This window comes from Rhamphochromis sp. 'chilingali' (genome assembly GCF_963969265.1).
Source record: "Rhamphochromis sp. 'chilingali' genome assembly, chromosome: 6".
NCBI lineage: Eukaryota > Metazoa > Chordata > Actinopteri > Cichliformes > Cichlidae > Rhamphochromis > Rhamphochromis sp. 'chilingali'.
In genome coordinates, this window is record NC_137933.1 from 22,932,125 (window position 1) to 22,956,329 (window position 24,205).

At 41.3% G+C, this 24,205-nt stretch overlaps 1 protein-coding gene across 1 annotated transcript; it reads right to left on the reverse strand.

Moving 5' to 3' along the window:
* Window positions 1–370: 370 nt before the first annotated feature.
* usp47 (ubiquitin specific peptidase 47) lies at window positions 371–24,205 on the reverse strand. Its single transcript, XM_080884708.1, has 28 exons — window positions 23,921–24,205; window positions 18,833–19,027; window positions 16,900–17,016; window positions 12,647–12,800; window positions 12,458–12,554; window positions 12,222–12,367; window positions 12,015–12,094; window positions 9,787–9,936; window positions 9,459–9,554; window positions 9,215–9,367; window positions 8,562–8,720; window positions 8,086–8,217; window positions 7,811–7,887; window positions 7,278–7,333; window positions 6,681–6,793; window positions 6,479–6,580; window positions 6,083–6,290; window positions 5,764–5,879; window positions 5,525–5,644; window positions 4,575–5,376; window positions 4,173–4,348; window positions 4,007–4,087; window positions 3,800–3,915; window positions 3,571–3,689; window positions 3,096–3,226; window positions 2,942–2,989; window positions 2,727–2,857; window positions 371–1,095 (listed from the first exon to the last, which is right to left on the reverse strand). The coding sequence occupies exons 1-28, from the start codon at window positions 23,963–23,965 to the stop codon at window positions 921–923; spliced, it is 4,095 nt and encodes a 1,364-aa protein (XP_080740834.1). The 5' UTR covers window positions 23,966–24,205; the 3' UTR covers window positions 371–920.

Sequence of the window (24,205 nt, forward strand, 5' to 3'; positions counted from 1 at the left end):
AATAATAATTTACAAACAAACAACAAAACAAGGAGATTCTTAACATCGTCTACTTGGTTTTGTTTTATTATATTAAGTTTTAAAAAGGACTGATAGCCTATGTATCACTACATCTAGTGGAAGTGATGTGACAGAGGCAGAGCTCCTATAAAGCACATAGAGCAGCAGTAAAGACAACCCATATCAACACGTTACTCTGGCATTATAGGAGCATTAGAGGAGAAACAACTTTAGTTTACAATTTATTAATTGTTGCTTTTTCAATTCATCAATTCTTGAGAATGAATGGTTTCTCAATTTGTCAGGCAGTCTGAGTGAGTGAGGTTTGTCTCGGCAGAAGAGGTGAGACTGAGGAAGGCTGGATAAGTAGTTTTTTTTTTGTTTTTTGTTTTTTAATTTAAAGGAAGATGTTCAACGTAAGATGATTCAGATTGATTTCTCCAACAAAGTGGTGCTCAGAAAGTGTGAGCACATGGATTTACAAGACGGCCACGGATGAATCATAATCAACACTATTGTCCAAAACACGGAGATGAACACACAGTGACGGGGAGGACAGTGAAAGAGCCTGATGTAAAAGTAGACTGGAGCCTTGAATAGTCAGGATGGATGCCTCCCAGACCGGTTTCACAGTCCTAGACTCTCCGCATCCATCCCTGAAGCTTTCACTTTTAATTGATTTGTCTATACAGCATCCAAATAGCTTTTGTACTTCCCTTTAATCTTTACAGTACAATACACTATAGTGCACAATAGGGTTTCTGAGCCTGGAGCTCAGGGTGGAGGGTGAGAGCACATAATCCTCACAGCGCTGCTCGATTTCAAGTCACTGTCGGGCCCGACATTCAGAGTCCCGCAGCCTGGATGCTCTGCTGCAGCACCCAGGCAAAACAAATAACCCACGAGTGTTTCTCCACGCCTCAGTCCTGCCCTGGGTCCTTTGCAGGGCCGCCGTCCAGGTAGATCTTGAGGGCCTTCTCTTTGCGTGGCGAGTAACTGACACGGTGTCCGGTTTTAAGCAGACGGCTGCTTTCCTTCTTCATTAGCTCGTTGCGCTCATCCTCTGACAACTCCAGAGGTTCTTCTGTGCTGTCCCTGCGCAGACAAAAGAGCACAAAAACATTGATGGAGGTCACAAATACTCCTAATATAATAAGATCATTAGAAGAACTCCATGGATGTCGCCATGTTTTAAAATTTTAAGGGAATAATGAATGAATGAGAAAAAAAAAAAAAGAAAACATGTAAACTGAACTGAAACTTGAAGTCTTTTTTTTAAAGCTTAGTAGCTGCTTTCTTTAAAATATCTCTACTACTAGATACAGTTTTACAATTAAAGCCTGGATTACAACATAATTGGTTCAGAACATAGTAAGAAAGCTCAAATCTGCACTTGTACCACTGCCTTTTCAGTCATTAAAGAGTCAGTGATGGAAATCAGACCTGTCAGCACTGACCTCATGCGGTCTCATTTATTAGCTGCATTGATTTGTGATTAAAAAATTTTTTTTACCATCACAGCAAAGACAGATACAACTACCTGTACCTATGTCCACATTATAGGCAGAAAATTACATTAAAAAAAAAAAAAAAAAAGATTAATTACTTAATATACATTCACTAGCCACTTTATTAGGTACACTTTCCACCCCACTTTGCCTTCCTAACTGCCTTAATTCTTCATGCAGTAGATTCTACAAAGTGCTGAAAGATTCCTCAGATTTTGGTCAATACTGATATGACAGCATTAAAAAGCTGCTGCAAATTTGTCAGCCATGATATGCGCTAAGAAAATATCCCCACATCATCGCATCACCACCAAAAGTTCAGTTTTGGTGAGCATGTAGCCTTCTAGTGTCATTTGACATGCTGCATTTTTCTCACACGCTCTCATGATTACCTTGGTGTTGGTTGCAACATGTAGTCATTTGAGTTATTGTTGCCTTCCTACAAGTTTTAGCATCAACAAGCTATTTTTGAACTTGAGAAACTGGATATTTTAAATTTTCTCAGGCCATCCCTTTGTAAACTTAAAGAGATGGTTGTAAAACAAATAAATCCCAGATCAGTTTCAGACAAGTCTGTTTGGCTCCAACAATCACATCATATTGAAATCACGCTTAAATCACTGTTCTCCATTCTCTGTTTGACCTTCACCAGACCATTATCTTCACTGTGTCTACCATAGCCAAAATGACAGAGTTGCTTACATGTAATTGGCTGATTAGATATTTGCGTAAACGAGCACGTGAATAGGTGTAACTAATGAAGTGGCCAGGGATTGTATTTAAGTTTCAATCCTAAACTGAGACCCTCTTGACTGAAAACATTTACTGATTCATTTGTGGTATTAAATGTATAAATATGAGAAGTCAAAAGCTAGGGGAAAAACCTAAAAAACAACAATGCTTCTAATGCAACAATATCATGTTTTATTCATTACTGAGTCAAAGCCAACCTGTAAAGCCATGTGTATAGTTTGCGTACATTTGTACTTTATATTAGATATTGAGATTAGGTGTTCAAATATTAAAGTTGTCTCTAATTCATATTAGATGCCAAAAATTCAACTCACATAAACATATTGAGTTTTTAATAGTCCGAGCGAATGCATGACTTATGACTTCTACTACAGTCCTCTCTGTTCATGAAATGATTTCACAAAAATACCAAAGACACAAACGCTGTACTTGAATGTGGACTTGTCCCAGTTTGTTTTTTTTTACCTGTAGAAGACCACCGCCCCATCATCACAGATGTAAAGAGGCCACACATTAAGGGTTGACACCTTGGGGTTCCAGTCTAAATCCTGATGGATTTCCAACACAGAAATATCACAAGGAAATGTCCCCCTACCCTGCAGAGACCAGATAGCAGTGTCATCAATACAAACATATTAGAAAAATCGGGTCCCAGGTTTCAGGTAATTACATCCACCTACCTTTGCAAACTCCAGGTTTTCCAATGGAATACCACTGATTTCACTAAGCTGCCAACAGAATAAAAACATCAGACACAGGAATACAACAGTTTCCCTCAGCTAAACACTGAACACAAGCTATGAGTAAAACACATTTGTCATGCAGCAGACAAACCTTCTCCTTGAGTTCCTCCACACTGCTGCTCTCCAGAATCACTTCCTGAAAAGGCCCCAGCTTCATTGTAGACGGGCTCCATCTCCGAGTCAGAACGGCCAACTGTGACATTGATTTCATCTTCTCTGGTTCTGAGAAACATTAGAGGCTGTGGATCAATCAACTGCACTTTAAATGAAACTTCAGTGAAAACAAATTTTCCTTCACTCTAGAACCAAATACACGTCATTTATTAATCTGTCTCCATGTGGCGTTTCACAGCATGTTAACAATTCAACAATCTGTTTTTTGAGCCCCTGGAAACAGATGATTTAATGTTTGTTTTCTGTACCTTAAAGGAAATTATTTACTATACCTTTAAAGAAAAAGTTTATATTATTAGAACAGAACAAAACTAAAATAAGGTAGTTGAGGTACCCAAAGAAAAACCGCATAGTGAAGCAATGTTTAAAAGAAAGTGAAAAACACAAGTTACCATCAAGGACTTCAAGGAAAACCTCCCAGTTGGACGAAATGCTGATGTCTTCCTCATAAACGTGGTAATCCAAAAACACTGTGCCCGGATTCTTCCACGTCTTTTTCCTGAGGCGAACCCTGACCACACAGAGATAAATAGATACATGCTGTTTTGTACACATGTTCATTTTACCTGAAGGGAAACTGTATCAACAGTCCTCTGAACTATGCAAAGCAAAGAATCTTACCTGTCAATGCTGAGGTCAAGTTTACACTGCTCTTTTAACTGAGGAAGCAGCTCCTCTTTAGACTGTCTGACAGTCATAGCCTTGGCAAACACCGTGTCCACTAGGAACTTGCAGGGCTGAGAAAACACCACAATTAATATATTTTATAACATAATGCTGTGCAGCTGTACAACAGTGTATGAGTAAGAAAAGTCTGTCAGTTCTTACCTCTGGTTCATTGACTAGTAGTTGATACACTTTCACTCTGTATTCACCCTTTTTAAGGGCTCTGCCTAGTCGAATGGTTATCTATGGATAGTGGCACAGTCTTTGTTGAGATATTTCCTTACTCTCAAGCAAACGACTTTAATCAAAGTAATACGTTTAAACTGACCTTATTATCGTCAGAGAACGATGAGAGTGTCTCGTTGAGCCGTACACTCTCAAACTCCTGGTTGTTGGCATACACCCTAAACACCTTGAACTGGGTCGAGGTGACGCCGACGTAGGGCTCCAAGTTCAGCTTAAATGCTGCTAATGTTATTCTCTTGTCCACATGAACCACCAAACCTGATGTAGATCACAAGAAACATCAATGTACCTTTTCTTTCCTTTTTAAAAAAAAAAAAAAAAAAAAAAAAGATATACGTCAAGGATGCAAAACAGGTAAAGAATGTTTGCAATCCTCCCCCTTGAATGGAAGTAATTGCCCGTACCTGATTTTAAATGTAATTAAAACATAAATATACTAGCTATGGATGACAACTGCTTTTAAATGCATAATAAAAGTTTGTACATTTTTGTGAATTCCACGAGGCATCATCCTGAGAACAAGGCTCTGCTCTGAAGTACAGGTACTGGGCCTCTGCCTTGCTCTTTCCATTGTCGTCATATTCGCTGTCAGTTCCAGAGTCTTCCTCTGCAGTGTCCCAGGTCTCTTTTTTGCCCTCGTGGGCTTTGGAGCGCCGGCTACTCGTGATGCTGTGCGAGTCCAGGCCATTGGCCAGCTGGATTGGGCCGCTGTCTGCGTTACACAGCGTGTCACTGCTGTGACTGGAGCTCAGGATGTCACTGTCCACCGAGCTGGTGCTGCGGTCATTGTTCACTTCTGAGTCCGACCGCTCCTCGCAGGCAAAGTGGTTCTCAGGGTCAGAGGAGGCGCCGCCGCTACCCGCAGACGTGGCCCTGATCCGATTCTCTAACTCTCTGTTGTCTGCAGCCACGCAGAGAGAAGAGTTTGAGTCCGCCTCTTGGGTTGGGGATTCGATATGTTCAAAGTCGCTGGCGTCAGAGCTTTTCTGGCTGTCACTGGTGCTGGAGCCCTGCTGCTGCTGCAGAGACAGATTCTTTAACTTTTCTGTGCTCTCCTCCAGGATAGCCTCTACAGATTTCCTGTTACCCTTTGCCCCCTCAGAGAGCACATCAGAGTCACTTCCTACTTTTTGGAAAAGAGTTCTGTTTGCCAAGGTACCAGGAGACTGCTCTGGTAGTAAGACTAACAGCCGGATCGTATTCCCATGCCGATCCAACAGTTTCCACAAGAGCGAGTCAGTGAAAGGAACCTGATGATCGGTCAACTCAGAGCTCTCAACGAAAACCTGGTGAAAAACAATGGCCAACAAACAAATTAGCAAATTTCATGTAATAATAACATATATAATAAGACTTTGTGAAATTTAAAACAAGACTGAAACACAATAACGCACAAGACAGAACAACTGTCAAAGTTAGAAGAAAACAAGAGACCTTGTTGCTCCTGAAGAATCCCTCAGCCTTCAGTGTCTTGTTTGGGACATAGAGAAGCCGGAGGTCATTATAGCAGCGCTCCAGAACCACACGCATGGTCTCTGCAGAAAGCCCTGTAGCCTGGAAAGAAATGCACACAAAAACAGGCTTACATTAATATAACAGACACCACTATATTTGACAGTTTCCTGGGTAAATGGTTAAAACAAAACACTGTGAAGAGGCTAAGAGTAAGAAACCTGTGCAATAAGCTGTTTGAATTCAGTGATCGTCTGGTTCAAGTACGCCCGAACGCTGACGGGAGACGCGATGGTCTCGCTCTTCAGATTAACAACATGAACCTTCACCATCACCTCTGTGAACAAAAGAAGAATCATAAACACACCCACGCAGATAAACAGCAACTAAGTTGCTTGATACACACACTTACACCTGTCACCGGTGTGTATTTGTTTCTGATCATCACAGTTTGTCTGTTCAGACTCTGGCAACTCAGCTTTTATCATCCTGAAAACAGCACTATGTACAACAAGCAGTCAACAGTAGAAGATTACCGACCTCCAGGTTTGTAAGGCTGGAACACTTGATCTGGCCTGCGGGTTTCTAGAAGCAAGTCAAACATGTATGAAGACTTGACTCCTCCAAGGAGGAGGCCCATTGGTGTGTCCTCCTCTCCTTCATAAGAGCGCTCCAGGTACTCATGGAACTCATCATATTTTACCAAGCGACAGCAGTCCAGAGGGACAACTCCCTCAAGCTCCATCATCTGACATACAGAACACCCATTAAAGAAATTAGCAGCAAGTTTTGAAATCCAAACTCTAAAGTGAGTTTCTTTTCTTTTGCTATAATCACAGTAATGCTGTGTTGCAAAGTTAATGGAAGAAAGAAAATTGAATGCACCAAATGTCTTTCAAGATTCCTCCAAAAGTAACTGAAACAAATCTAACAAACCTTGTAGGCCATTTCTGTTGCTTCTCTGAGAGTTTTGTCTTTGTGCACTTCCAACTTGCTCTCCATCATCATCTTCACAGGATGCATGCAGAAGAGCTTGATCTAAAAAGTAAAGAGCATAAGACTACCAAAAAAAAAAAAGAAAAAAAGAGAGAGACAGGGTATTAAATTATCCTTATAAATTAGGCAAACAGCCCAGCACCTTGCAAGTGTTGCGTTCAATCTCCCTCTGTCTCTTTTCTTGCTCTTCAGACTCTTTCTCCTTTTGAACCAAACGCTTTATGTGGTCTGGGAAGTCCTCCACGGCTAAAAACTCTGCAGACAATTCAGAGATTACACATTAAATCCAGTGGCATGAGGAAAACTACAGAGCTCAGGGTATGTATCAGAGTATGAAAAATGGGAAAATTATGACCACAAGACAAAGGCAAGAGGGCAAGCTGGTTCCTTTGCAACTGGTGCAACACAAAGTTTAAAAATAAGTTGCAAATACAGGCAAAAGCCTGGACAAGTTTAGTTCAGATGGATGGCAGATAGGGCACAGTGGAAACTTGTGTAAAGGATCTTCTTACGTGTAGTAGGTATCAGAAGACAAGTGAAATTGTTTTATTTAAACACTTTCCTTACAAAAAAACAAGTTAACAAAAGGCCAAACACATTCACTAGGTTACGACGAAAAGATGAAAACCTGTGACTTTTACAGTTTGGGAGTTTTTAATTCAGAAATGTGGAAAAACTGTCATTCTTGCTCTAATTTTTACATTTTCCTTAGCAAGACTTAATTGAATGAATTTCTTACTTGCATTCCTTGAAGGATCTTTCAGTCTATAAATCAGCATATATGCGTTTGTAGAGCTGTTGGGAAGGTAAGAGGAAGGAGAAAACTATTACTTCAATAAAAACAAAATTACAAACACAAACGGGGGGAAAATAAAAGGTTTCACATTTAGAAACAGATGTGAATAACAAGATAAACACCATTCGTTTTCCAAAGTCAGTGTATTGGAAGCATTTGATGTGAGGGAGTCCTCTATCACAAAGTCAGCAACTCCTGGAAAAAACGTGCATTCCCTGACCAGTCGGAAAGTGGCTGCTGCCAGCCACAAGGTGAAACAAATCGCATGGAGATACACGGTGCTGCTTGAAAATCATCTCAAGATTGCTTTCTGCACAATATGATCGACCAAAGCAATGACATGGAGGTTTTTGGTACAGCACGAGCCTCCAGCAATCACTCACCACCTAGCCAAGAAATAGACATTTTTTCCCTGGGGCCAACTGGGGGTTGCCAACTGGTCTCAAGGCCTGTGACTGCTGTGGAACACAACTGACCTTGCAAAGGCACCAGAGAAATAGCCTCTGCTCCCTGAGGATCCCCCATATGTTTTCCTGATATCATCCTGGGTGATCTGTTTGACAAAAATGAACACAATGAAACAAAAAAAAACTATTCAACAGAGGTTACCACAATGACAATAAGCAGCATTTTAAATGGCAGTTGCAGTTGGCAGTTTTTTTTTTGGTCTAGTATATAGAAATGGCAAGCACTGCCTGACATTTACTTTCAGTAGGAAGCCAAAACGTGTCACTCAAGAGCAGAGACTGACCTTGCTAACGTGCTGATCGTTGAAACTGTACCACTGGCCATCACTGAAGGACTTGATACAGGCATAATAGTGCCCGCCCGCAGCGCTCCCAGAATGGACCATAACAGAAAACAGCTCAAAGGTCAGCAAACTCTGAGAAGAAATAGGGGAACACTGTTCAGTTAAAACAAATAATTGTGTTGCAGATTTCACTGTCGACATACTATATTTTTAGAGATACACACGTTCCCATATTTTGCCACTTTAAAGCAAAAATAGAGAATAATCACACATCTTTAGAACACTGTAAATAAAAGACGAATTTATATATTTAACAAGAACAGAGAAGTATAACATTTTTAGCTGACACTTGCAGAATAACAATCCCTCTTATCACTACACCGTTGGCAAATCAGGTACTTCCTTTTAATCTGTTGTCAGATACATTCTCACGTACAAACCAAGCACACCAAATCCATCTAAGTGAGGATGATCACCTTTGGCTTCAACACCCTCTCTGTGCTGCTGGTGCTGTCCAAGCAGATGCCCTCATCCACACAATCATCGGTGGAAAAATCGTTGCTCATCTGGTCGCTGTGGCAACTGCCTTCATTCTCTGCTCCGCTGTCAGTGCAGCTCTCGGTCTGAGGGGACTTCTACAGAGTAGGCAATTTGAAAAACAACACCAGAGTTAAAGGTGAATTCAAAAGATCAATTAGAAAAGAACTAATCCAGCGTAGAAATGTAGGACATTAAGAAACCAGCAAGCTGGTTAACATCTCAGTTGGTCAACATACACAAACCATGGTTTATGGCTGACTGAAGCCTGTCATGGCAGGACACAGCACAAGATTACACACAGGGCACCTTGACCCTCAACACTTGGAAAAATGTTTTTGTGGACTGATGAAACTAAGGTTGCACTGTTTGGGAAAAACATACAGCCCTACAATGAAGGCACCACATGATAACACAAAACCCATAATCCTAAGGTGATGCAGAGGGAGCGTCACTGGTTCTGCTTTGCTTCCTCCTTTAGCAGTCATAAAGGAGAAAATGAATTCCAAAATTGATTAAAAGGCATCCCATAGGATGAATCCAAATCAGTAATGACAATGACAGAGGCAGGTAAATTCAATGGTGCTCTCACCTCATCTTCCACATCAATAAATGGACTCATGTCAAGTTCCTCTGGGAAGGTCATGCGGTCATTAAGTTTGATGCGATGCATAGTGGTGTAGTCGAAATCAAACCTTTTCAACTGTAATGTCAGCAGGTAAGGAAAGTGCAGAAATCTCAGCCCCTGCGTGCGATGTCAGAAAATGAGAAGAGACATTAGCAAAACACTGTACTCTCTAATCATGACTTCCATGTTACATTTTTAGTATACTTACCTTACGGGCATCACATTTCTTTTTACAGCGTTCACAGAAATACTGGTTGGGCCCATCGAGTGTTTCTGGTTGTATGAATGCCTGTAATGCTTCCTCCTGTGGCATCAAAAAATAAATAAATAAATAAATAAATAAATAAAATAAAAAAATCATATCATGTAAATCAAATCAATTTAGAATAACAATTTAATATCAAATAGTTTGAAACTGTACCAAGTACTGAATTTAAAGTAACCTTTAAGCAACACTGAATTGCAAAGAGTTAATAAATGTTAAGTGCTGCTGTGATAAAGTATATGCTTAGAAGAACAAAGGGTGAGAAACACACCACACTGCCATAGGCTTGGCTGGCTCCAAAGGGTCTGATCACAAGAGGGATGTCCAGGTAAGTATCAATCCTCCAGCTCTCATAGCCACACTCCAGACAACGGACATAATCCTTCAGCTTTCCCTGGTACAACTGGTTGATCAGGTCAGCCTGAAGATAGGGAGAGAACAGTCAGGTTTCTCTGCCACATTTTACTTTAAAGAAAAATCAACTCAGGATACAAAATGGTCTGCTACCAATTTGCAACATTAGCTGTGAGGCAATTTCTCTCTACTTCTGGAGAAGCAAGTGCTGACAGCAAAATGTAGTGGGATACAGAATAATTCTACTTGTGTTTAGATTTGTTTCCCATAAACCTTCCTTTACCATACAACTCCGTCGGCAACTGCATATGAAAGTTTCTCAGGATAATAAAACACAACAGACAACAACAGGCCAAGGAGAGTATTTCTTTTTAGTCAGTTGCCATCTGTAGCTTTCTCCAGACAGCTGAAATGGCAGACACTGGACGAACCAGCGTAACTGTTAACACTGCACAACAAGCCCTCAACTTATCAGTTAGAGAAAGAAAAAAAATACTCAAAACAGAGAGTAACAGAAACCTAAAGTAAAGAAAGAATGAACCCAAGAGCTGCAGGAATGATTTTTATTTGATTAAAAACTTTGCTCTGGAACAAAAAAATGTATGTCATTATTTATAAAAGTCATTAGGTATTAATTCTGGTCATGATGGTTTTGTCCCATTATTGAATCAAGAATCAATCAAACCATTTAGAAACGGTAAAAACACTTGTGTTGTATATTTAATATAAGTCTTTTCTACTGAGATTAATAAATATGGACCAAGATAGTTTTGCATTTTTTCATTAGTTTGGTTTCCTGAGAGAATTTGTTCATTTTCATTTGTTTAATTATTTTATTTATTGCCCCAAAACATTAAATGTTAGTTTTTTTTATTAGTTTCAGTCTTTTCCTGTTCTATACTTCTTAAATTGCACATTCTGATAAAGAGTCACATGGACATCCCAGTCTCTATAAACTGCACCATAGCCTCATTTTGCTGTGTTAACAAATTTATTCAAACTAATCCATCCATCCATCCTCCATTTATCATCTTCTTGGATTCGACACTGTAAGCAAAGGTGGCCCGACTTCCGTCTTTTCAGGCATCTCTTTCAACTCATCCAGGGAGAAAAAAAAAAGCATCCCCAAGCCAGCAAAGAGATGCAATCTCTCCAGCGTGGCCTCCTGGTAGGAATTACCCTAAACACCTCACCTAGGAGGTACCCAGGAGGTATTCCCAGTCTGATGCCCAAACCACCTCAATTAGCTCCTTTTGATGAAGGAGAAGCATTTCTATTTCGAGTTCCTCACTCTACAGGTGAGAGTAAGATCGCAGATCTACCAGTAAATTGACAGCTTCTCTGTCATTCTCAGCTCTCTTCTCCACAACATATCGGTACAGCCTCCAAATCATCACCACACCAATCCGTCTCCCCTCATTCATGAATGAGATCCCAAGGCACTTCTCCACTGGGGGCAGCAATTTCCCTCCAACCACCCACCTTGGGCATTCTACTTTTTTCCAGCTGTCCAAACTGAGACTTAACCATTTTGTGTATCTTTTAAATACATTTTCGTTAATTTTGCAGGTACTTTCTTTTAATTAAAATGTGTTTACAAGCCAATTCCTAGTTTTTAGTTTAGTTTTAGTTAAGTATAATAACCGTGTTAGGATGCCAAAATGGAATTTAATGCAATCATCACTTATGGTTCACATGGCACATGTAGACTGGGGGAAAACTTAACTGTTTCCAGATATTTATGAATATATAAACTAAAGATTAGTAGAAGAAGAAAACTGGAGCTTGAAAGAAAAAATGTATAGTTTATATATCCTGTCATCAGTTTACTTTCTATGGCTGAAAACTACAATCCCTTGTGGTATGAGATTTTTTTTTAATTTAATTTTTTTAAATAGCATTCACGTGTACTTATGCTTGCGTTTACAGACCACATGGCTGCGCATTCGTACACTGGTCTAAGTGTTTGCCGTTTATAGCCTATTCCCGAGATAAGAAAAAGCTAACCCCAGGGCTTACTGGCACATTTCACTTTTTCCACAGTAGGCCTTTTGTTCCCATTCTGGGGGGAGCCTGAGCCTGGATGCAGATTTTTTTTTTGTTGTTGTTGTTAATAGTCTGAGAAAACTACTTGTTTTCTCCTACCTGCTCTGTTTGCTTCCACTTCTGCTCCAGGGCATCGAACATGACCCTGCACAGCTCCTGGACGTCATGTTGTTGCCAAGCTAAAAGCAAAAGCACAAAGAAAGAAAAAGTATAATTAAGTGTACAGACAGAGGCACATGGTCTTGTCCTCCATGAACATGCAAACCAGCCATGTGAGCCTACTCACAGGCAAGTACATAAGCTCACCCTCACTGCTGTCCCAGCCAAAGCTTCGCGTCACATCAGTAGTCTCAATTGCCCGTTTCTTACTAGTTTGCAACAGAACAAACAGTCTTTGCAGCTGGTAGGGAATACTGGTGACAGGATCCTCCTCTTGCTCCTCAAACTCCCAACTGAAGTCGAACAGCAGATATTTGAGAAATCTAAATCTATTATATGTGACGAGAATTTTCACAAAGTGATCCATAACCATGATTTCTTACTTGTAGAGTGCATTCCTAAACTCTGGGGTCATGAACAATGTTTGCAGCAGACTGTTCAAATAGCAAGTCATCGCTTGGTTGACCAAGCCCACATAACCTGTAAAGGCAGCAAGAGACAAGTAGTAAGTGATCGGTTGGAGATGTATAAAAGGAAAGGTGTCACATATTCAACATGTAACCAAACCTCACCCGTCTCAGACTTGCTAAGGATGGACGAGTAAGAGTAAGATGGACTGCTGTAGTCACCACTGCAGCCAGGAGTCCCATCTCTCAGTAGGGGTCCAATAAATCGTTCCTGGGAACTGTCATCTAGTCCACTGCTATCTGCTGTTCCTGACTCATCCTACAAACACAAACATGCCTTGTAATAACATCTTTCGTTCCCTTTCAGTCGATTCACTCCGTAAGTATGGGATATCGCGCCCTCGCGTGTCCTGGCTGAAGAAACCTTTATTCACGCCTTGAAGGCAGATGACGTGTGATGACACGCGCGCGGCCCCGCCTGCACATATAGCCACTGTCATCACAGTCATCCCTCAGTTCTTACGCTCTTCACCTCGCTGAGAACACCTCTGCTGAGTTGGGCTAGCTAGCTGCTGCTAGTTAGCTCCGTTGTCTGCCGACTTGAACTTAGCTTAACTGCCCCTGTTGGTGTTAGCCTCCGCCGCGCAGTTGGTGTGTAGGCTGCCCGCGGAGCGCTAATTTCAAGTTTTTCCTGTGCAGTGTTTCGCTTTGCGTTTTGGAATGGACTCCAAACCTAGCGAGCAAAGCAGAAATCTTCTGTGCGCCCCTGTCCTCAGGGATGCGGTTTCTCTTTGCACGATAGCGACCAGCACAATGCCTGCCCTGTCTACCTTGGGATCGTCAGCACTCTCCTAGCGTGGACGGAGCCCGAAGCCTGTGCACTTTGCCGCCAGCTCCGGCGCTCAACCCTGGAAAGACAGGTGACGTTTGTGGAAAAAGTGCTGGGACGCTCAGCTGTCGCACGGCATGACCCTCTCCTTTCCGAGTCCGAAGACGAGGATTTTCCGGTCGATGTCCCCGCAATTAGCTGGGCTGACCACATGGAATACGTTGACGGGTTAGCTGATGACGAGCCGGAACCATGCAGGAGCGATGACGGGCTTCAGCCTGGGTTGAAGCCCGCCAGCGCTCCCCAGGAAGACGATGACGTGCTGGACATCAGCCTGGACATCCATGGTTTGTCGGACGATGAGCAGGAGAGCGCATTGTCGGCCCAATGTGTCGCCGCTGCCGCACCGGTCGGCCACGATGACACCTCTCTTTTCTCCCTGTTTTGCCGTGCTGCTGAGAAGCTGCAGGTGGACTGGCCCTCTCCTCCGCCAGCTCAGAAGCCGTCGCGGTTCGCGGGTTTTTTCCTCCCACTGGAGCCCGCAACGGCCAAAAACTGCCTTCCCATGTTCCCAGACTTTCTCTGCAAGCTAACAGCATCATGGGACAAACCTCTGTCTACCAACGTCACTGTGCCTGGCTATGGACAGTACATGGAATTGGACGGCGCCAAGGGGGCTGGCTTAGCTAACCCACCCCCTATGGAGTCATCTCTGGCTGCTTATCTGTCCCGTCCCCACTCTGTTCGAGTGGAGAAGGGGTCCAGCAGCAGGGAGACGCTGCTTTTACCCCTCTGTTGCCGCACAAGAGGTGCCGCTTAAGTTCTGTTCAGGTTGTCAGCCCCAGAAGGCGCTGCACTTTCCTAACACTGTCTCCCAAGCACAAAACCCCTGCACACAAAATGCCTCAGGTAACTCCCTGTTCAGGTGTGTTAAATGTTCAGGTGACCACATCGAGTGTTCCCGCTGTTTTTCATTGTTGTGCCCCAGAAAAGGTGCCTCCAACAAAATGTATGAATGTACATGTTTCCATGTTACAATCAATAAAGAGTGTTGTTTATTCTCAAACAATCACAAATGCTCACAGAATGAGCCAGGTCAGGCAGGTGATGCAGTCCCCTGCAGACACACTGGGGGGCGACAACGCCCCGCCGACGGTGCTGCAGGTCAGCCAGCTGGCTGCTCACTTCCCTCAGTGGTGCGCTTGCGCCCCCTCTCCGTGGGTGCTGCGAACCGTTGCCATGGGTTACCGGTTGCAGTTCCAGGTCAAGCCACCATGATACTCAGAGAGGAAATAAAGGCGCTATTGCAGAAAAGAGCAATACGAGTGGTCCCCGCTTCGGAGACAGACAAAGGTTGGTACAGCCGTTATTTTGTTGTTCCGAAAAAAGGGGGAGGGCTTCGTCCCATCCTCGACCTGCGAGTCTTGAACACGTATCTACGAACGTACAGGTTCAAGATGCTAACACTCAGACAGCTCTTGAATGCGGTTGGCCCGGGAGATTGGTTTGCAACAATCGATCTAACAGATGCTTATTTTCATGTGGCTATACACCCGAAACACAGGCAGTTTCTGAAGTTTGCATTCAAGGGCGTAGCCTACGAATACCTAGTGCTGCCGTTCGGGGTGTCGCTCGCTCCTCGCACCTTTACGAAATATGCCGAGGCAGCACTAGCGCCCCTGAGCGAGAGGCATCCGCATCTTAGCCTACCTAGACGACTGGGCTCTCGTAGCTTGCTCCAGAGAGCAGGCGGAGACATAGCTGTCGCTGGTTCTGTCACACATTCAGACACTGGGGTTCTCTGTGAACTTTTAAAAGAGCTTGCTAATCCAGAGTCAGCAGATTACTTTTCTTGGTTTGGAAATATGCTCGCTTTCCAGCCGCGCACGTTTGTCGGAGCACAGAGTGGCCGCGTTTCATCGCTGCCTCGCTCAGTTTCAGCTGGGACACAGACTGCGTTTCCAGACGATATTAAGCTTGTTGGACATGATGGCATCTATGATCGCCGTAGTGCCACTTGGACTGTTAAAAATGAGAGCGTTTCAACGCTGGACTCTCTCTCACCGTTTGTGTGCATCGCGTCACCTCCGTCTTGCATGCTAGCTCTCCGTCCTTGAGGGAGCCCATGCTGTTTCGCAAGGTGTCCACAGATGCTTCCCTAAGAGGGTGGGGAGCGCTGTGCGAGTGTGCATCAGTGAGAGGGATCTGGTCCGCAGCGCCAGCTGCACATCAACCACTTAGAGCTGTTAGCAGTGTTCTTAGCTCTAAAGCATTTCCGTCCAGTCCTGGAGGGCCAGCATGTCTCAGTCAGGACGGACAATTCAACAGTGGTATCTTACATAAAGAGGCAGGGAGGAACACGCTCTCTTCCCCTGTTGAAGCTGCGCACCAATGGCCAGACGTGCTCCTGTATGCATTTCCCCCAGTGGAAATGATATCTCCAGTTCTAGAGAGAGTGCGTCGGCATTCCCTCTCTCTGATTCTAGTGGCCCCTTGGTGGCCCACAAGGTCGTGGTATGCAGAGATAATCAGCCTGCTAGCAGCGAGTCTTTGGCAGCTTCCTCTCCGCAGGGATCTCCTCTCTCAGGCGGGAGGAAAAGTGTTTCATCCGCGCCCAGACCTGTGGCGCCTTCATGCTTACCTGCTGAGAGGTTAAACTTGATTGCTAAGGGTTTGCCACCTAGTGTGATAGCGACAATTCAGAGCGCTAGGGATTCATGTACTAGAGGCTTGTACGCTTACAAATGGCGAGCCTTCGAGCAATGGTACCAGGACTGCCACACGCTTCCATTTCAGTGCTCTATTGTGGATGTTTTGACATTCCTGCAGGAGCTGCTGGATAAGGGCCTTTCATTTTCGACAATTAAGGTTTATTTAGCCGCTATATCTGCTTGTCATATTGGCTTTAACAGGGTGACACTAGGTGCACATCCCCTCGCCATACGTTTTCTGAAAGGAGTTCGCCGGCTGAGGCCCGTGCTTAAGTCCAGTGTCCCTGCTTGGGACTTGTCTTTGGTGCTGGAGGCCCTTTGTAGCCCCCCGTTTGAACCCATTCAGTCTGTGGATATGAAATTTCTTTCATATAAGACTGAATTACTTCTCGCTTTGGCAAAGCGAGTGGGTGACCTTCATGCACTGTCTGTGCATCCCTCCTGCATACAGTTCTCTCCTGATGGCCACAAGGTCGTATTGCGTCCAAATGCTGCCTATTTTCCCAAGATCATGCCACAAGGTGGCCCCACTGAGCAGTTTGGCTCGGTGAAGAGCAGCTATCGAACTGAGGGATGACTGTGATGACAGCGGCTATATGTGCAGGCGGGGCCGTGCGTGTGTCATTACACGTCATCTGCCTTAAAGGCGTGAATAAAGGTTTCTTCAGCCAGGACACGCGAGGGCGTGATATCCCATACTTATGTGTTGTACCTCGTTCCTCTCCTTCAGGGAACAGAAGTTACAGACATAACTATTCGTTTCCAGTTAGAGTGTTTAGCGTGTTAGTAGATTCTGTAGGGAAATAATTATAGATTTCTTTTTAAAGATTATTTAATAAATTATGAATCATTATCTTAATTTATTCTTAAACACTCACAGATGCAATCTGGGGCTGCTCTCCATCTTTATCTGTAAGCTGGAGGAAATTCCTCTTACCACCAGGTTCAAACCCAGACTCTGAGAGGGACATCTCACTGCTATGGTCAAGCGGTGCCTAGAGAAAGCAAATAAACACAATATGAACAGACAAGTTTCACAGAGGTCAACAATGCCTGGACAGCAGTAAACACATGCAATCTTTTTTATTCGATATTTAGTTTAAGCAAAATGTCAACTTAAGTCAACTCAGTCTACTATACATAAAAAGACCTTACAATATTATAAAGACCAAACAAACTACTCCCTTTGCGTAAACAGTGGAGCAGAAAACCTTCCTTTTAGCACCAAGAAAACTTCAGTAGAACCACTCTACGGGCTAGCAGCCATCTGGTTTGAACGGTCAAAGCAGATGGCTGCAGGCTAGCTGTTTACAAACTATAAAGTGGATGAACTCACCGGAAGAGTTAAAGTCCTACTGAATTCATTTTCAGCTAATTCCATGTATTGTTGTTAACAAGGAAAGCCTCTGCAGCCAACATGTGAACAACGCTACCTAGGTTTCTCCGGGCCAAGCTGAGGATGAGCAAGCAAAGTGCTGCAGTGGGAACAAGCAGTGGCTTAATCCACTGACCTACTCAGTGAGATAACAACAGGCAGCACCTGGGCTTTGGCCTGGGTCAGCAACAGGATTAGCATGGGCTCATTTAAGAAAAGGGAATAATGTGTACACACAGATCCAACAGTACAAAACTCATCACTGATTAAACATATTAGGAAAGTCAGTTTTAGCAACAGTATTTTTACTTGTTTGCATTTTGTAGCAGTTGTAAAATGTAAATTTACATGTAATGACAGGGTACAAAAATCTATTATCAGCTGATGTCGTGGTACTGTCCTAGCAATAAAGAAGGTAAAAGAGCTACATTGTGTCTCAAATGAAACATGCGTGAGAATAAACTATAAACAAAGATTGGGAGCCATTATTATGAATCACATCAACGTTCACCAGAATTAGTCAAGCTACACTCAAGTCACTTTAAAGCTGCTGCCGATATTTTCTTTTTGGCCAACTGGAGGGCAACAGAGGTTGAAAGAAAAAAAAAGAAAAAGAAAACTGTCACAATAAACCATGATATAAAAGTGTTTTTACCCAACAAACTGCCAGTTTTCTGCATGTTGCACCACTGCCTTTTTTTTTTTTTTTTTACTTGTTTCATTAAAGCTGTTTTTAGTCAAGTGACAAATGATAAGTAAGACAAATAAGTCTTACTATAATTTCTTATTGACTCATATTTTACCTCTTTTGTTTTAACTCTGTCATTGTACCCAAACAGTAGAGAAGCACTGTGGGATACCTACAATTACCCAAACTGATTTTTTGTGTGTGTCACTGACTGAAAATCAGGTGCAACAGTAAAAGTTAATGAGAGGAGTGAAACTAATTTTGTTTGGTCTGTTTAAACTGACCTCTGGTTCATTTTCCCTTTTGATGTAGTTAGTTGGTGCAGATGCGAGCACAATAATCGCACTCAATGGAGAAGAAGTGACCGTCAGAAGGAGGTGGTTCCTGGTCTGATTTCGAATGAACTCCATCCAGGGAGGCTCATTTATGGTGAGAATGTCAATCAACCCAACTACCACTGCAAGTTTGAGCTAAACATCTTCCTGTAGCGATGTATGCACCAGGGTACCATAGATATCCAGAGACCACAAACTATGGTAGCTTGCCTGCTACACAGTTTTACCCAAGATAAACACGATAAACATGAATGAGTAAATATTCAATGTTATACACTAGTTCCGAACACAGCACCTTAATCCTGCATTTACTTTTATTTCTGCTTTTTCCAGACACATCTGCTAATGTCTGCTGATGCTAAACCCACGTTACTCTCCATAGCAAAACAAAGCTAAACTGATGAATTACTAACCATGTCTTGTGTATTTCCCCATGCAAGTCCAAAAGTGCCATTTACGTATCCTGCTTTGTGAGCGACATCTTCATAAAGTTTGGAGAGGGTGGTGGAAGCAGGCAGGTTGAGAGTCAGCCGTTCGTTCACCGTCTTCGCGCTGGTGATGTCCTGAATTATACACAGCGCTCTGGGCTCCTCGGCTGCATTTTGGATCTGCAAATAAATAAAGAAAAAGATATAAACATTATTTTCTGACTTGTTTGTTTTCCAATGAAGAGCTAAACATTTAAAAAAGAAAAAACACCACAAAAAACGTTAAAGCTGTGCTACAAAGGTCATTAATAACATGCCAGTTAATGCTCGGTTTTGGTTTTGTTGGTTGTAATTTCATCAATATTAATTTTTTTTTTTTTTTTTTAAACACAAAGTACCCTGCTGTGGATTTTCAAAGGATTTCCATTCCCATATTTTCACCACACCTGGATCACCATGTAGTGTATTGAGTCCAACTCACCTTTCTACCAAAGTATAATGGATTCACTAAATCATATCAAATTAATAATATAATTATCGGGCATATATTAGGAAAAGAAGAAGATATTTAAAATGTAAAAATAGATTTTTTCTGTATCTTAAAGGCCACTTTAACACTGGTGCTTTGAGTTATACAGGTTATTATTACAATCAGTATAAAACATGTTTCAAACCTAAACTAAAAGCAATTAAACTAACCACCGTTGGAATATTAGTCTGTTAAAAGCTCTGAGTTTCTCAGTTTTTATATTAAATACTTCCAACAGAATTACTTACTTGCTTTCTTCTTCAAAATTAAAGTTTTGAAAAAAAAAAATCTATAACAAGATAACAAAACAACAAAACTGATGTGGTAGACATGCAGTAATTTGACTTCAAGTATAACAGACTTGCAAAAGTAGCTCTTGTTCTCTTTTTTGCAATTGTGGTTTATCAGGGCTCGATACTGAAACCGCTTTACTGAAACCTCTTTTCAAAAAGTGTTTACGACACATGACTGGCTGATTTTTTCTACACTAAACCTCCCAACACATGACTGGATAAGGTGGGCAGTTGGTTGATTCCGGTGGACAGAACAACCACTTGTCAGATTTCTCCTACATACTCCACAATCTGCTTCAACAACATGCCATGCAATCGCTCACTCATGCTTAATTTTAAAGCAAAAAACAAAAACAAAAATAGTCAGGTGGAACAGGAGTTTCAAGAAGCATTGAGTCATTTCAACTAAACACTCCTCATAGTTTGCTTTGTGACTGGTCTGGTATGTAGTGTTCCCAGTCAGGGACAAATCACCTGCAGACTAAAAGCCAACCTTTCTTAAGAACTTGAGCAGCAAAATCTGGCAGAAAAGGTCACTCACCAAGCAAGAAAAGGTCTAGGCACTGAAGAGTAATGCCAAAGTGTTTTAGTTTAGCTTACTTACCTGTTAAGTATCAAATGAAATAAAACAACTAGGTTAAAATAACATATAAACCCCTTAAAGTTTCAGATACGTTAACTGGGAGTGCAGACTGTAACTGTTACATTTTAAACAGTAAAAGCTGGCAAGTACCACCCCACCCAAAATGACAAAGTTTTCATTTCTATTACCAGATATTGTTTAGATATTAAAACAACACAAAGCGAATGCACTAAATTATATTTCAGAAAAAGCATTTACCAGTAGATAAAAGTGACACCAATTTATGATTAAAATGCAACACGAAATTATTTAGTTTTCCTGTAAATGTGCACCATGCTAATAAATTATTTGTCTGCTAATCATTATTTAATTCCCTTTCTCTCTGATTATTGAAAAAGGTGGTACTTGTTTAAGCTGGTTTCTAGTTTAACAACATGCGTCGAGCTTTGTTCTAGTATAATAGTCATCATGGCTACTGCTTCATGCATCCATTTACCACCATGCTCGATTGTGTACACACTCTCCTATATCAAACACACCTGAGAAATCCTCTTCATTTCATCAAAAATACTTTGTCTGCAACTCCAAAATACACCCTGATAATATGTGGAGATAGTTGAGGGTGAAGAACAACTTAAAACACATAGAACAAGTAAATTAAGTTGTAAAACATGTCATTTGGTTGGAAAACAATTGAGCTGTTTTCTAAAAACCTACAAATGCAACAATAATAATAATATATATTCAAATAATTGCACTTTTTGCAGCCTTTTTGTATGTGTGATCTTAGCAAAATGTGACTGCCAGCACCTACAAAGACGCTGCTGCAGCTGACAACACACAAGTGTATTATGAGATTAAAGGTTATTTTTACCATGGATATAATCACATGAAGCTACAGGTACAGCATAACACAGGCAGCATATTACAGAAATATTTTAAAAACACAAAAATTAGACATTTGAAAAATGAGGAAATCAGTACCTATGAACTAATTCAGTAACTACAAATGAAGGTTACTTAAATAAAATATAAAGTCTTCAATGAAATAAACAAAGTGAAATGAATTTAAATCCACATTTCTAGTAAACTTTAACAAGTAACCATGAAGTTAGACTACAGTGATTTTTTTTGGTTCAACTGTTATTGGAGAGCTATGTCAACTGCCAATTTCTAAATCATATTTGAGAACTGCACCAAAAAAAAAAAAAAAAAAAAGGAAAAAAAAAGACAAGAAAAGGGCTTGGTTGTAAACCTTCATCATTTAAATGCAAGTATTATACCCACTGTTTATTGTATCGGCAAAGGGATCATTGGGACAGTGCTTTTTGTTATAAGTCTACACAGCAGAACTATTAAATACCCCAAGCCATTCACTTAACATTTACCACAGTTGACGTAGAGCTGCATGTGAGTGTCATTACATGAAAGAGGTGGTTAATTAGCCTTTTCTCCTCACTCGTGTTTTATTTAACTCGAAACAACATATAAATAGAGTTCCCTCTGACTTCCTTTATCCCAGGATATCCCACCTCAACTTCCACCTATTCTCAATGCCAGCTGCAGTTTACATTACCTTCACCACAACAGGCCAACATACATCTCAAATATATCTTAATATTTTTATGGTCAGGATGCAAGTTTTAGATGCAAAATACTCTTTAGATCCAAAATGCACAAAGCTGGTTATCGATTCACTAATGAAGGAAGATAGAACTATAATATTTGAAAACTATGAAGATTAAACGCATAATACAGACTAAAAGAACACAGCAGCTGCAGACAAAGCAGCAGTAAGTGATGAAAAGCACTGCACGGCAGTTTAGTATTAAATGTGTGAGCACTTTAAGCACTTTGGCCAACAAGACTGGAGATGAGCTAGCAAATCGGCTAATAAACTTTAGCCAATTTGAAATCAGGATAGAAAGCAAGAAAAAAATACCAACTGTACAAGTTGACAGCCTCATCAATATCACAGTACATAATGGTCTAGAAAAGCAAATGTTTGATTAAATTAATGTTTAAAACATAGTTGGAAAAAGAAGACTCATTAAAAAAAAATTCTAAAACCTATCCTTTCACAAAGATCCAAGGATCTTCCAGGAATGGTGACACTATTTTCCTGAGATTTGATCAGCCAGTGGTTGGTAATTTCATACTTGTTGGTTTTTAATCTGGAATCTCACCTGTTCCCAGCACAAGTAACCATGACGTTATACATCAGTAGGAAGTAAACCGCCTTCACAGTACAAAAGCCCAGGGTACATGGATAAGCAGAAACCCTGCTCCATCGTACATTGCTCAGGCACCAAGGAGGTATAACGGCAAAGAAATAATGGTTACATTATTAACCATTATTAATAATAATGGTTACAGTATTTCTTACTGAAGAAATACTATTTCTTACTGAAAAGCTACAGTCAACCTTATTGTCAAAAGACTTGACTTTACTCCAAAAGGTGTATCATTACTATGCGAGAAAATAGGCTGTAGGCTCGCTTATCAAATAGGGTCCTAATGTTAAATGGACGCCTGACAAATTGCTCTGAGCCCAATATAAAAGAAACAAAGTAAAAACACACCCTTAAAAATAATGGTGTAACGCATTAAATGGATATGACTGCTATGTTAGCAGTACGGTATATGATGTTTACCTTAACCCATCCTGTTAACATGTGAGCTAACATATCAGTAATCAAATCTGACTACCGTCACTGCCGTTGATCAAAGAGACTATTCATTTTATTCCTGTTTGAATAAGAAGGCACTGCTAATGTTAACATTAAGACTTTGCACGTTAACTGAGCTCCAAACTAGAAACATAAAAATTCTAAGTAACTTATCTTCAGCAATAAAAGAGGTTATCGACGATGTTAAAAAATAAACAAAGAACGATCAATTTATTCTGAGATAAACGCTAATGTTGTTAAACACATCTATCAGTAGCGTAGCTAGTCAATTCCGCTAACATTAGCGTTAGCTTGTCAATTTGTCTTGCTAGCACTGACGTTTACATTCAAAGTAGAAGTTTTACTTAAAAACAACCTGTAAATGATTCCAAGAAGGGTTTGAAATATATATCTGTAAAACTATTGTTTGGGGTCGACGGGGTTTCAGCACTGCTTGCCATTTGCAATTGGTTGGGGAACTTCAAAAACATCTAGATTAGCCGGAGTTGTTGCCACTGATCAGATTTAAGAAGCTAACAGCGCTTGCTAGCTAAATCCCACAAGCTAATGTTATGCTAGTAAGCTAACTGATGTTGACAAATGCCTTCGTTTGACGGGACAACATAATGTCATTAGCAACAATGGAAAAGGTTGGGTATTTTAGTGACCATAAAGCCATGTCTCGAGTCTAAACAGTTAAATGGTAATTATGATAACGCTTTTGCTACCTAAAATGTTCTCCGTCTGAAATGCATCGAAAGTAGCCGCTAACTAACGTTAGCAGATGCGTTAGTTAGCCATGTCATGATAGGCCGTCCAAGTCATATTTGGCTAACTGTTAGCAGCTCAGAGATAGTCAATTAAAGACGGGGTAAGATCGCAAACTTCAAAAGTGCTGCAGAAAGTTTTGCATCATTAATGTGCATGGTCTGTAAAGGTGACAGCTAATGCCCAGAGAGGCTGACTCTCCGACCTGGACACGGTCCATAATAACCTCACCTCTTTGGGTACGAACTGGTTCTCCTCGCTAGGCACCATTTCCATTTGTGCGACAGTTTAGACAAGCATCTATCCGGACAGGGATGTCAGCGAACAAACTTTGCAGCGGTCAACACAAACATTGTTTGTGGTCGGTTTGTTAGAAGTTTGGATGCTTAAATACCAAAATTAAACTTGCCAAAACTTGTAGGCTTATCAAAGTGAAATCGCAACACTCTCGGTTACACTACCCCCAGCACAAAGTGTCGTGCTATAAATGGAGAAAAATGGCCGGTGTTTTTACTC